This window comes from Eptatretus burgeri, chromosome 16 (genome assembly GCF_056783735.1).
Source record: "Eptatretus burgeri isolate ZD-2024b chromosome 16, Ebu_testis_v1, whole genome shotgun sequence".
Classification (NCBI taxonomy): Eukaryota; Metazoa; Chordata; class Myxini; order Myxiniformes; family Myxinidae; genus Eptatretus; species Eptatretus burgeri.
This window is the reverse complement of record NC_140976.1, coordinates 24998691-25013372: the sequence shown is the minus strand read 5'-3', so window position 1 is coordinate 25013372 and position 14682 is coordinate 24998691. Positions and strand designations below refer to the sequence as shown.

General features: G+C 44.0%; 1 protein-coding gene across 1 annotated transcript in view; it reads left to right on the top strand.

Moving 5' to 3' along the window:
- The window catches only part of LOC147010726 (uncharacterized), a 124782-nt gene that overhangs the window by 5102 nt on the left and 104998 nt on the right, over positions 1-14682 (top strand). The window contains exons 4-5 of the mRNA XM_085859013.1: positions 8025-8071; positions 12603-12759. Of these exons, the coding sequence (XP_085715139.1) occupies positions 8025-8071; positions 12603-12759 (204 nt within the window). The remainder of the gene's footprint in view (positions 1-8024; positions 8072-12602; positions 12760-14682) is intronic.

Sequence of the window (14682 nt, the reverse complement as noted above, 5' to 3'; positions counted from 1 at the left end):
GAAACACGGTGAACACAAAAGTACATTGACAGATGATCAGTTGGTGGAGGAGCTCATTTTAATGTCCTCCGTCTCTGACCTTGTCGGAGGGGTGGGGTACAAAAACAACATTAAAAAAAACTTGCAGAATGGAAGCTGATCAAAAGTTTTAAATGGTGACATTGTGCTCATTCACAGTCTCATTTTTTTTTCTTTTGGTGGGGGTCAGGCAAATCATCACCGAGCATCATGGGTGGGGGTTGGGGGGGGAAGGATGTCAAAATAAAGATATATTTTGTGTCCAGCCCAGTAACTTTGATTAAAAACTATTTTAATAGGTTTTCTCATCAAAGCAATCATTTATGAGACAAGTTTCACCCTGTTTGTTCGCATTTCTAAAGATTGGGGCACAGTGGGATTTCCCCATTTATAAAGAAACAAATCAACTTCCACTGGCAATGCTTATCTCTTACTCGCCAAACCAACTCCTCAAAAGGCAATGTAGTGGTTGCTTTGAGTATCAACGAGAAGGGGTACCCAGGAAAAAAAATTAACTTTCACCCTTAAATCATGTTTCTAAATTGGTGAAATATCAGCTGCTTTTTTCGTATTCTTTTCTCACCTGTGTTGCAAGTAGAGCGAAATGCAGTGTATAATCAGAAATACTGTTTGATAGGCATATAATCAGAAATATTTTGTGGTGGGGAGGAGATGCAGGAAGTACTGGCGGAGTGGAAAGAGGCATTTGGGAAGTATGGGCTTAAGATGAGTATGGAGAAGACTGAGGTGATGTGGGTCGGGCAGCAGAGAAAATAAATGAATATCAGGTTTGAGGGGAAGGAGATCAGGCAGGCAATTAGGGAGGAACAGTATCATGGAGCAACAGTGACCGGGGATGGTAAGTCCGAGGCAGAGGGGCGGAGGAGGATTCATGTTGTTGCAAATGTGTGGAAGATGGTCGACGGAGTAATGGCAGACAGGAAGATATCAATAAAATTGAAAAGGAAGGTTCTGATGTTATGTGTAATGCCGGCCTACCTTTATAGCCTGGAGAGGGTGGCACTGACAGAGACAACAACAGAGGTTGCAGGTTTGCGAGAATAACTGGGTCAATGATTGTGGTAGTCAAGGAGGATGGATGAACTGAGGGAAGAGATTGGTGTGAAAATGAGTTTGACGGGGAGATTGGTGAAATGCCAGCTGAGATCAGCTGGACACTTGGTGCGGATGGGGGTAGAGAGAATGTCAAAGAGAGCAGATTGGTTGAAGAAGCAAGAACAGAGGAAAAGAGGTAGACCGTGGTTGAGATGGGAGGATTGTGTGAGGAGGGATATCCGTAAGGTAGGGGTGGTTGGGGAGTGGAAGGCGTTGGCTGTGGACAGAGGGAGGTGGAGGAATATCGTGGTCAAGGCAGGGCAGACGAATGGTGCCATCGTACTTCACCCCTTATAAAGCGGATAAGGAGAAGAAGATGAAAATGGGTGATATATTACTGTTACATGAATAAAATGGAAATGTTGAGAAAAAAAATAAAGTATTTAATATAGCAAATGGAAATGTTGAAAAAGTATTGAACATAAGAAGCATTTTCTGAATCTTATCGATATGAGAGATGGGATTGAATGAGACTCACCATTATTATAAGTGAAGAAGATGAAGGAAGAAGAGTTTTGTTTAAATGCAAATTGAAACCAACCCATATATCCTCACTTTACTGAAATATATCATACTGTTTGAAACCTCACTCAACTATGATCATACCTTTTGCAGATTGAGCTTGATTAGTTGTATCCCCGAGAGGACAATTGTGGACAGACGCAGGCAAGCCGAGACTGAGCTTTTATATTATAGACGAGAAAATACTACCTTTCGCTTCGTTGAAGGGAATACTAAGAGGGGGAGGAGAGGGGAGAGAGGGGTGGGGGTAGAGTGAATTGGTATTAGAGGGGGGAGAGTGAGGAGGTAGAAGGGGAAATAGTGAGGAGGTGGAGGGGCAAAGAGCGAGGAGTGAGGGAGAGTGTGGAGGGGTGGGGGAAGGGAAGGCAGCATGAGGTGAGGATAAGGGAAGGCAGATGTGCAGCGGAGCATGAATTGCGATTCATACTGTCTCATCAAAATGATTCTGCACAGAACAACAGTAAATTTGGAAACAAAATAATGTCTGAAATCCATTTTTTACCGGTCATACTATAAACACCACCCGGACGCGTCCGCAGACCAACACTACCCAGACGCGTCTGCAGACCAACACTGCCTGGACGCATTCACAGACCAACACCACTTGGACACATCTGCAGCCAAGCTGTCCAGAGAAAACACCACCCAGACATTGCCACCGTCCGGACACATATGGTGACAACCACCATATGAATATGTGTTGAGATAACCACCATCAATAGAGAGAGAGAGGAATAAGAATAAGAAGAGGGGGTTGTGGAGAGAGATATAGAGATATATGAGGGAGGAGGGAGCTGCATTGCATTAGGAGTGGCTGGAGTGAGGATGTGACAAAGAGAGAGGGGGGGGGGGTATGGGAGTTAGCAGAGGGAATGTTATGCCCTATAAACAACACACACACACACACACACACACACACACACACACACACACACACACACACACAATATATATATATATACACATATATATATATATATATAGATATATATATATATATTCAAATATATATACATATATACATATATAGATATATACATCTTCTTCTTCTTCTTCTTTCGGCTGCTCCCGTTCGGGGTCGCCACAGCGGATCATCCGTATGATCCGCATAGTGATTTGGCACATGTTTTATGCCGGATGCCCTTCCTGACGCAACCGTGGTCGCCTCTTACGACACAGGGATATGGTACGACACAGGGATTTAACCGGGGTATACACTGGCCCCGTATACTGGTACTCATTTCGCCGACCTCGGAAGGATGACAGGCTGAGTCAACCCCCTGGTGTATTAATTCAGTGGCGCAACGGGGCTTGAACTCAGGACCTCTTGGATCCCAAGCCGCTGCCCTAACCACTGCTCCAACACCAGGCTCATATATATATATATATATATATATATATATATATATATATATATATATATATATATATATATATATATATATATATATATATATATATATATATATATATATATATATATATATATATATATATATATATATATATATATATAGGCAATTTTTCAGGAATCGGCTGATTGCATTCAGTGTGATTACGAATACAGTATGTACTGTGTACAACCCAAAAACCTTGAGTAACTTCAACCCTTGTTTTGGGGAAATTTCAAAAAGCAAATTTTTAAAACCAACATTGCATTGTAGAAGTTTCAAGATGTGCATAAACATGATATTCTTTATAAACAGCTGCCAATCGTCGTGTGATGAGTGGGGAAAAAAACGAAATTGGGCTCTGTAATTTAGTAAATGTGTTAATATGGCAAACGGCTCAGAAATTGGGTGTTTTAAAATATATTTGGCTTTGAAACTCACAAGGAGAAACCATATAACCTTTGTAAAGCACAACCGATTCATATAAAACGAGAAGGGCACTCAGTAGAGCGCATACCTCCGCCACGCAATGCTTGATCTCATGGAACGTATCGAGCCCAATAACTTTTGGAGATACTGTATTGAGTGAGCTACACTGTATATCATTTTTAGGCCTAATCTCTCAATGGTAAAGAATCACTTTCAAAATTAATAATTCTCGTGGATCCTGATTCAGATCTTCACCAATATCAAATGAATTCATCCTTGTCACACATCCAACCTGTCCATCAAGTTTTGCCTAAATCCTTTCACCAACGGATTTAAAGTTTTGGATCCAGACCTTCACCAACTTCGAATCAGTTCTTCCATGTCACACAGCAGTCTGTGGAAAGTCAAACCAGTCAGTCAACCAGTCCACCAATTTTCATCTAAATCCATCCACAACTTTTTGATATATCCTGCACACAAACAGACAAACAGATAGACAGAAAAGGGGTGAAAACGTAACCTCCTTCCACCTTCGTTGGCCGAGGTAATAACCAATTACTTGAGAAACAGTCACGGGGATAAAGGAAAACGTGATTGCTCATATGTTGCTGAGGTTAAACATTAAAACCTTCACCACCCATCATCATCATAAGATATGGGATGAAACTTTGCCAACACGGCACCCGAAACGAAGCATACAGGCATCCACACACATCCACGGAGAGTCCCTTTACTGATCCAAATTGTCTCATATGTTCCATGTCTGTGTGTGCTGTCTACATACCACTACATTGTATTGTAGTAACTGCCAACTGTACATCCAATCGGGACACGAACTGCGCCGCTATTGACTGCAGCAGTGTAGGGCGCTTTAAAAAAAAAAATTATATACCTTGTCGAGGCTCGTATGAGAGCCAACACACAACGCACAGCAAGGGGGACATGAGACAAGAGGGGCAGGAGTGGGAAAGACAAAACAGTGGGGAACAGAGACATTAGGATATCTATGGAAGGGAGAGGGATGGGGGCAGGGAACATGGGGAATACAAGATGGACATTACAGGGACTTTCAGGAAGGAAAGTAGGGAATTTGAAGGAGGTGGGCTTGGGTGGATTATTAGGGGTAGAAAAGATCGAGGATTTTGATGGGGGTTGATAAGAGGTGGTGGTGAACAGCTGTTTTGAATGCCTGGAGGGAAGAATGGGATTGAATAGAGTGAAGGAGTTTATCCCAAAGGTGGGGAAAAATAGGAATGAAAGAGTGAAGGTGAGCCGTGATTCGTGATTTTGGTAGTTTTACCAGAAGGGGGTTGTTGGCGGACCTTGAGCGCCCTGCGGAAATGTGGTGGGGATAAATCGCAAAGAGAGCATGGGGGGCGAGGCTGGAGAGGAGACGGTAGAAGACAGAAAGACCACCGACTTGCCTGCGGTGAGAGATTGTAAGGCCCAAAGACTCAGCCTCATCGCGGGAGATGCCAATGATCCGAAATGCCTTGGTTTCCACAGCGTGAAGCCAAGAAAGGTGGGGGGGGGAGAGCAGTACTCCATCAGGCTGCGGACGAAAGCTTTGCAAGTGGTCAGGAGCTAAGGTGGGCCGAGGAAGAACTTTGCACGACGGAGGATTCCCAGTCGGCGACTGGCTGTGGAGGCGAAGTTTGAAATGTGGTTTTCCTAGGAAAGGTCATGGCAGATAGTGAGACCCAGAAGCTTGAAAGAAAGGACTTCTTCCAAAGGATTGTTGAGAAAGTGGATGGGGGAGTTTTCTAAACGGTCCTTTCGGCGAGACATAGTGAGAGTGTGGGATTTGTCCAGATTGAAAGACATGTTTCCACGTGTTGGACCAGTTTGTGATTTTACCCAGATCTGCAGTGAGCGAAGAAGCTGCTGCTTGCCGGTCTGAGGGATGACAGATAGTATGGCAGAGGGTGGAGTCATTAGCAAAGAGATAGAGAGGATTTTCCAGAGAGTCGGAGAGATCGTTGCTGAAAACCAGAAAAAGAACTGGGCCCAGAACGCTACCTTGAGGAACTCCAGCCTGGACAGGAAGAGGGGATGAAAGAACTCCATTTAGGGCAACACATTGGCTGTGACAGGAGAGGAAGTCTGCGAGCCATGAGTGGAGATGGCCTTGGATACCATCGGAAGAGAGTTTGGTGAGCAGGGCAGGGAAGGTTCCAGACCGTGTCAAAAGCATGCGATATGTCGAGGGATATGGCTCTGATTTCATGTCCGGCATTGAGGACCTCCATCCATTGTTGGGAGAGCAGAAGGAGCATATCCAGGGTTGAGTGACCTCGTCTGAGTAGAAGTAGAGCATATAGGTCGAGCTTGGCAAGTGACTTAAGCACTCCAATTAAATGGTTGATAAGGAACGGCTGGCTTGGCAAGCGATAGCAAGCTAATTGGCAATGGCACATTTCCGCAAATAACCAAACATCGCCAAATTCTTAACATTTTCAGATTTCACTCCAGATTTCGAGGTTTTTTTGTATACATTGTCAATGCTCGTAGGAGAGCTAACACAATGCACAGCAAGGGGGGTATGAGATACGAGGGGCAGGAGAGGGAAGGACAAAACAATGGGGAACAGAAGGGAATGTTATCCAATTCTCAAAACTCAAATTATATTTTGATAACATCCTTTAATTCGTCTTTGAGAGAAGATTGTGGAAAATTGCATCATATAATGCATGAAATCGCTCCAAGCTCCAAATTCCAAAACGATAACACTCACAAAATGACACTATAACACAACACAAAAGTGATGTACATAACCTCTGTTTTTCATTGCTCAGCCCACCGGCAGTGTGGTGGCTCTCACACTGATGTCTTATTGGCAAAATTTCCCCCCCCCCTCTAAGACAATAGTGAAGATCACTGTTACAGCAGTTTGGAGATATGTAGTTGAGGCATTCGATGATAAGTGAGGAAAGTGAAAAATAATCATTTTGGGTGCTTTATCGTTAATAAACCATTGCGGCCTGTTCCATCTCAAGGCATTGTTGAGCAGGCTGAACAAAATGGGGACTTGAGACATCAGCGAGGGAGAGCGAAGCAACCGAGGATGAGAGTGAGGTGGTCCAGGATGCGCCTGATAAAGGATATAATTAAATAAGTCCATTAATTATCTTCAAAAGGTGTGTTTTAATTAACTCAAACACCCAATTTTCACTCATACTCTCCTTTTGAGGTCCCTTGGTATGCATGCAAAGTTTCAGGCTGTGAGGTTTCATGGTTTTGCAGTTATGGAGGAGACACACACACACACACATGCACACACTGATAAACTAACACACTATAATGTCTTGACACACTCGATTATACATTCTAATGACTCGTTCTCCTCAGGGACAGACAATTATATAAATACAAAAATAACACCTGTCCTTGTGCACAATAGGGCTGTGGTTTTTCTCTTGGTCAATGATGCTGCAGTTATTATTTTAAAGAAATATGCAGATTATGGGGAAATGTGGGGGTGGGGGGGAGGGGAGGTTGGGGGAGGAAAGGGTGCACTGGAGTTTGGAGTGAGAAGATGTTGAAGTTTTCCTGACTGTGGAAAATGCATCCACGCTTGGGGTATGAATAGGTATTTATAAAACAACCATTCGCATTGTTTGTTGATGGAATTCAGGTGTGTCTGCAAATCATTTGTACGGTCCTTTTCAGATGTATTTGGTCACCTTTTGTTCCAATTGACACCTTTCTCTGTTAAATTTATCTCGACCTTTTTTATGCCTTCATTCTGTTTTATAGTTGTGTTTTGTGCTTTGATTCCTTTCTTTGCTTTGCTTCTATGCTTTTTTCTTGTTTTTTATTTGTTTTTTTGTGGGGGGGGGGGGGTTGCTTGTTTCAAAAATGAATTTTTCAAGGCCAAGAAGAAATGAGTTTGGTTGCTGGAGGGGAAGCTTGCTGCAGTGGATCAGATCAAGGTTGGAGAGACCAATCAGAATATAGTGCTATAAATGGCAGCTCCACGAACTGACAGTTAATTCAAATTTAGAGTTGGTAATGGAGTGAAGCAGGTTCTGGATGTACAAAAACAGGAATTAAAGATTAACACTGCAGACAAATTGTCCATCTCCCAGCTTTAAGCAGTAAGCTAACAGGAAAGTTATTGTTCCTCTCAATTTGGAAAAGGAACGGATTGCAAAAAGAAGGGCTGGAGCAAGGCTGGTGGAAAGCATCCCGACAGCTGACAGTCATACAGCTTTAACAAAAACTTGTATCAGCATCCTCATGATAAATCCCAATGTAAATCTCACAATTGTCACAATCAAAGCCTGAACCTTCTCAAGTAGAGATAGAGGCAAGGTGGACAGGGTCCCTGCCATGGTCGAACCACTCTTATTGCAAAAGGGATAAAGGCTCTGTTCGTCAAGGAAAGCGTGGTGGAGGGATGGGGAGATGGGGTGAAAGAATAGCATTAGCAGCATGCTCCAGCTCGATGGTGTTTTCAAACACTTATTGTGTGAAATATGTATAAATGAACATGCAGGGAGAAAATGACTCAAATTAAAAAATATAAACATGTTCATGTTTCTGCAGCAATGAATCAAAGGATGTTCAGAAGAACCAGACTTCTCCGTTTTCCAGTAAGTCCTTTTTTCCTGCTCTCCATTTTAAGAATATTCTGAACTGATCACTGAGACAGATTTGTTAGGACAACCATATGGAGAATGTTTCAACGCAATAATCACATTGATAAAACAGCCTTTGTTGTGTGGTAAAGGGATGTAAAATTTTCCAAACATTGAGAATTTTTTTTTAATGCCGTGAACAAACTCTGGTACATCACAGGGGGTGAAGGTTGTGGTCAAGTTTCATCAAAATCATGTCTATAGTCTTGGAGAAGAGAGGAAATACCTATTTTGGGGGTCCACCCCTCCCCCCCCTCAGAAACCCCTTAATGAGCGCAGATTTTGATGCGGTCAATACGCCTTCCTTAGGCATCAGATATGAAGCTTGAGGCTGTTTCATCAAAATCGTGTGTTTGGTTCAAGAAATGATGTCTGAAGTGTTTACAGACTCACTGACTCACTGACTTGCTGACTCACCTTTCCACTCACTGCTCAATTGCATAAGCTCTCTGGACTAATATCCAGGTGAGCTCAAAATGATCTCAAAAATCCCTTCAAATCCTCAAATGCAACCCCTTGATAGGAGAATTTTAAAGTAAGTATTCACCATTGAGAGATCGGGCCAACAATGATATATGGCACGATATTTCAAAACTTTGTGGATGGATTCAAATGAAACTTGGTGGATGAGTTGGCTTGGTGACAAGAACAAGCTGATGAGATTTGGAGGAGGAGAAGGAGTAGGAGGAGGAGATTGAGACCATACTCTGTGCAGAGCATTGGTGCTGCTTCAGCAGTCTCCTTGGCTATTGGGCACAATCCTAGATGGGTCGCATCTCCAACACAGTATACCAGCATGCTGGCACTCATTTTGCCGACCTCGGAAGGATGACAGGGCGAGTTAACCCCACCTGGTATTAATTCAACAGCTGAGCGCGAATTGAACTCAGGACCCTCGGATCCAAAGCCCGCCACCCTAGCAATTAAGCCAAACACCAGTCATACATTTGGAGATCTGGCCTATTAGTGGGATACAAAATGTAAACTGTTCAGCCTGGTCGAGGTATGCACTTGAGGTATGTCGATGTGGAGAGGAGAGGGGAGTGGAGTAAAGTGGATGAGAGGGGAAAGGACTGGAGGACAGGAGAGTGGAGGAGTGGGGATTGGAGGAGAGGAGAGGGGAGGAGAGGGGAGTGCAGTGCAGGAGAGGTGAGGGGAGTGGAATGGAGTGAAGGAGAGGAGAGGAGATGGGAGGGAAGGTGAGGGAAGGAGAGTGAAGAACGGAATGCAAAAACTCTCTCCGCCTTCTCAGGTTCAAAAGTCACAGAGTCCAAGAGCAGTTGGGTACGACAGGGAAGGATGGGTGTCGAGAGTGAGGAGTTGGGGATACAAGATTTTGAAGCAAACACAGAATTTGGGTATTCGGACTTCTCACAAGTGGAGTCGTCTGTGATGCCATTTGAAGAAATGAAAGGGAAGGAAGGGGAGCATACACCAGAGACAGACTTATCTTCCCCCATCCAAAACTACGATCTTTTCTACCCCCATTAATCCACCCAAAACCTACCTCCTTCAAATTCCCTGCCTTCCTTCCTGAAAGTCCCTGCGGTGCCCATATTGTATACCCCATGTTCCCTGCCCCATCCCTCTCCCTTGCACAGATCTTATGTCTCTGTTCCCCACTGTTTTGTCCTTCCCTCTCCCGCTCCTCTTGTCTCCTGCCCCCCTTGTTGTGCGTTGTGTGTTGGCTCTCATATGAGCCTCGCCAATGTATACAAACCAAAAAAAAAGGTGCCACCTCCTTTTGGAGGAGGAAGACAAATTTGAAAGTTCAATTTGAAGTTGGATAGATGTTTTTTTCAGACTCTCCTGAGAGTGGACACACTTGTTGCAGACTTTTTGTAATGCACTGACATTACCTTGTGTCAGATTCGCCTTCCAGGAAGAGAAGGCAAGTTGTTTCAGATCAACTACCTCAGCACAGGATTCAGTGTACCGTGGGTGGGAAGAGGGGTAGGATAACTGAAGATGAGATGTGATGGATCTGTGCATGGAAGAGAGAGCATGTTTCTGTGGAAAAATTCCCAGGCTGAGTTAACATCATGGGCAGTAGATATGGAAGACCAGTCCTGAAGAGATGGTTGCTTGCATTCCCTGCCAATTTGCTTGAGTGAACTGCGAGACTCGCCGTCGTTGAGGCAGCTCTCTGAGAATTGCCGAAGAGATGTTGACTTTCACAAGCTCATGATCAGATGAACCAATTGGAGCAGAGGAAGTGCAAGAGACATTTGTGGGAATGTTAGTCATGACCAAGTCCAGAAGGGAGGATTTGCCATTGGTGGGAATCTGAGTTGAAAAGGTCACAGATTGAGTCAGTCCCATGGAATCACAGAAGTCCTTTGCTGAAGTGCCATGGTTGATGGGAGAGGTACCAACACACGGCCAAGTTGCATGGTGACAATTTAAATTGCCAGCGATGAGGAAGAGAGAGGTAGGATAAGTGGTTGAAAGTTTGTCCAGGTTAAAAATTTGTCATTGTTGTTTTAGACATTTTTAGACCCTTTGGACCTTTCAAAACCCTTTAGACCCGAAATACCGCTTCTATCCCTTGACCACTTTGACCGCTTTGAACCCTTGACCCTTTCGGTCCCATTGGACCTTTTAGACACCTTAAGAACCTTTGGACCCCTTCGACTCGTAATGGCATTTACACCGTTTAGACCACTAATATTCCTTGACCCTTAGACCTTTAGACCCATGAGACCCCTTTGGACCGCAGCTACTCTTGCAAAATTCCCCTTAAATCTTTGTACCCCTTAAGACTCTTGTGGACCCCTTTTGACCACTTAGACAATTTAGACCTTTACACCCCTTAGACCCTTTATACAAGTAGACTCGTTAGACCCCTTTGGATGCCGACCACACAAGCATCTATAGCATCTTCTTGCAATATACAGACCATACTTTTTCAGCAAGTAATGGCCAATCTCCACCCACCTGGAGGTTGGGTACTCTGCTAGGTTGAACAGAAATGGTATATTGGTCATTGAATTTGTTCACCAATCAAAGCCTCGAAGCACATTGATTTTGAGGTCAAAAGATCAAAAGGTAATGTCACATAGAATCATCAATTTTCATCCTATTAACTTGAAATTTCGACATGCAAGTAATGTTTGGTCAAACTGAGTTAAAGGTCAAGGCCAAAACCATCCCAAACATGCAAAACTCCAATTAGGCTGCAATTAGAAAATGTATTTACCAAATTTGTTTTGCATAACATTTAAACATGTAAAACACAAAGTTTCTAAATTGCTATTTCCACAGCAACGATTATTTCTTTGGATTTCGCAAGTATCGTGCGATGCACGACAAATTTCTTGTTTGTCTGTTTGTCTGTGAGCAGGATATCTCAAAAAGTTTTGGACGGATTTGGACAAAACTTGCTTGACAGGTTAGGTGTGTGACAAAGACGAATTGTTTAGACTGGCAGAGTACCCCCTCCCCCCCTGTCTGCATGGTATTTCTGTCTTGTGATTCCCTCTCTCGCTCTCATGTGGAATGAATGATTGGCCCCTTAGGCATAGGATAATTAAGGTCTCTGTTTGTTCATTGATTTTGTTGGGCACGTATGCATGGTCGTTGGGTTACGTGTCTTTGTTGTTCACTCGCAGAGTACCTGCTCTTCAGGCGATCTTGTTCCAAGCATGCAACACGTTCTTCCGACGCATACCTTTATTTGGACGGTGTATAGGCAACTGATAGCTCTGTATAGACAAAATAATAACCCATGAAGTTATGTGCATGAAGCAAATAACATACCTACTGCTTATAATTCAAAATGCCTCACTGCACTGGAAAACGTGGGGACAGGAATACTGTCCTGTAAATGGTGGAGACTTGAAATATCCTTCCCCACCTGGATAGTGGCACTACACAATACACATTTATATAGAGAATTTGCATCCCCCCTCCCACCCTCCCAAGACCACCAGCGAAGATAAAAACACACCCCTTCACATTAATTGTGGTCATGCTGATCCTGGATGTAGCAAGTCTGGATGTAATTGGCCCAGAACTGTGGGAGGAGTAGCATGACAAACAAACCCACAAACAAACACACAAACACCGGTCCGTGAATTATAGTGCAACTATTTTATTGAAGATCCAGATCCAGATCCGGATGTAAGAATTTTTCAGTGATTCTTCACCATTGAGAGATCAGGCCAAAAAGGATATGCTGAAGAGCAGTATCTCAAAAGGTTTTGGACGGATTATGAAGTAACTTGGTGGATGAGTTGGGGAGGTGATGAGAACAAGCTGAATGAATTTTGGTTAAGGTCCAGATTCAGATCCAGATTATGAGTGAGATGCAAAACGGAAATCTTTCAGGCTGTTGGAGGTATGTGATGTCCTGAGTGCCGTTTCTGTTTCAAAATGTAATCATTGATATTTAAGAATTTGCTTTTTGATATTTGTTTTGCCATTTTTGAACATACAGTGGACACAATAATTCTCTTGACGGGTGCATTGTTTCTCTGTTCCACAGAAACCGAGTGGAAACAGCTTCTTCAACAATTTGAGGTTTTCAAAAAGAAGTCGACCAAAGAAAATGCTCTTATTTTTGAAGGAAGTGAGGAAAGTGCAAACACTTACCTCGTATCTGATATTTTTGAAAAGTTGAAGAAGAATTTCAAGAATTACAGGTGAGTTGAAGCAAAAGTGAAGATTGTGTGTGGTTGAACTTCCAAAATAAATTGGAGATGTGAAATTGTATATTTGGTGAGAACTCATTATTTGGGAGCTGTTGTTTGATTGCATCAGAACCAATACCTGACAGTGCTGTTGATGCAGCACCCCTATTCTATCAGGTAGGAATTTTATCTTGTTCAGGGTGCTAGTGATAACTTGCCACTTCTTCACAAACTACATTGTGGATATCCAACATCCACCAACTAATGCTTGCAGACAAGACTACCAGTTTCTGATTTATCTGAGGGATGGTACTGCCCTGCGTATAAAACACCATGGTAACAGTTTTTAACTTGGCCCAGATTCAAACTCTGGCCTGACAGGGCGGAATAAAATCTTTGGGGTGACCTGCTGTGAAGAGTCACAAGTTGCGGACATTCCTTGCTATACCCTTCACCAGAATAAAAGAGAGAGATGGGGAACAGAAAGTTTCCCATCACTAATGGTGGGAAACGAGAATGCACTACTGGTGAGACAACCCACTTGCCATTTCCCATCCCTCTGTTTTGTTGTGATGAAATGTAAAGCACGAAACGTCGAGACCTTGTGATCTTTCACAGTGGATAATTTTTACCATTTCATTCTTATGTTAATATGGTCTTGTGCTGCCAACATAGACCACTAGTTTTCTGCTGGAATTAGCAACGACATTTAGACAGGTCAGAGGTGAGTACACAAACCTCTCTACTATCCTCTCCACAGGCTATCCCTTACCTCCTTCATTGGTTAATATGTCGAATATGAACCTTGTTTATTTGGTAGTGATACTCATTAGTGGTGCCTTCACTTTTGATTAAGTAAACATTGTTTATATTGTTACGAATTTGGGAATTCGATTGCACACAACATACAGTTTGCTTTAGTCAGCTATGTCGATAAGTGCTTGTTCCCTTGATAGCTCACCTTTCATTGTTTAAATGTTCAGAAATCAATTAGATGTGCTGCGGATCGATTTAATCGTTAGGGAATGAACAATGGAGACATCCCTCCCCCTCTTCTGTGAAGAGAAAGAACCCTGCCGTCCCGTGACTCATGATGTCAACAACTCTCTCCCACCCGTGGTTGAGCGGGGGGATGGATCATGAGGGCACGAGTCACGCCAGGCGTGGAGGAGGTGGGGGGGTGGAGAAGGATAAGAGGAAATCTTTCTCTTTTGTTCAGGGGCAGAGTTGGGGGGGGGCAGAGTTGGAGAAGGGAGTTGAGGGGAGTCGTTCAGCAGACCGTCGGGTCCTGCTTGACCTGCGTTAGGGTTGAGGCCTTCGGAAGCTTTTTGCTTCGGCTGCCTCGGTGAGCTTCGGCTGCCTCAGTGAGCTTCGGCTGCGGCCTGGCTCGAGAGGAGGCTTTTTGCTTTGATGGTTCCGTGAGCTTCAGCTTCTGCTTGGCTCTGGAGAGCTTTTTGCTTCGAGCTGCTTTGCTTGGAAGGAACTTGAGCCGGTCGCTCAGCTCGAGCTGCGAGTGGTGGCTTCTTCTTCTTGGTTCATGGAGCTCTTTGTTCTCCATTTTGGTTCCCGGCTTCGTGCGACTCATCGACCTCTTCTTGGAGGTGGTTCCTCGGGGAAGCGACGCATCGACGGGAAGGATCGGCGCCTCGTCTCACCAGCACGTGTGAGAAGCGCGGGAGGTGGTTCCTCGGGGAAGCGACACATCGACGGGAAGGATCGGCGCCTCGTATCACCAGCAGGTGTTGAGAAGCGCGGGAGGATTTGCAGGCCTTGGGAAGGATCGTAGTTCACGGCGATTGGATCCAGCTCGCTCTCGCTGGAGCCCGGGTCCGAACAACTTGAAGACCACATGAGGTGGACAGGTTCGAGATAGGTTCTGGGTTTCAGCTCACCTGTCCTCCGAGCTGGAGCCTGTTATTAAAGGCCTCTGCCACC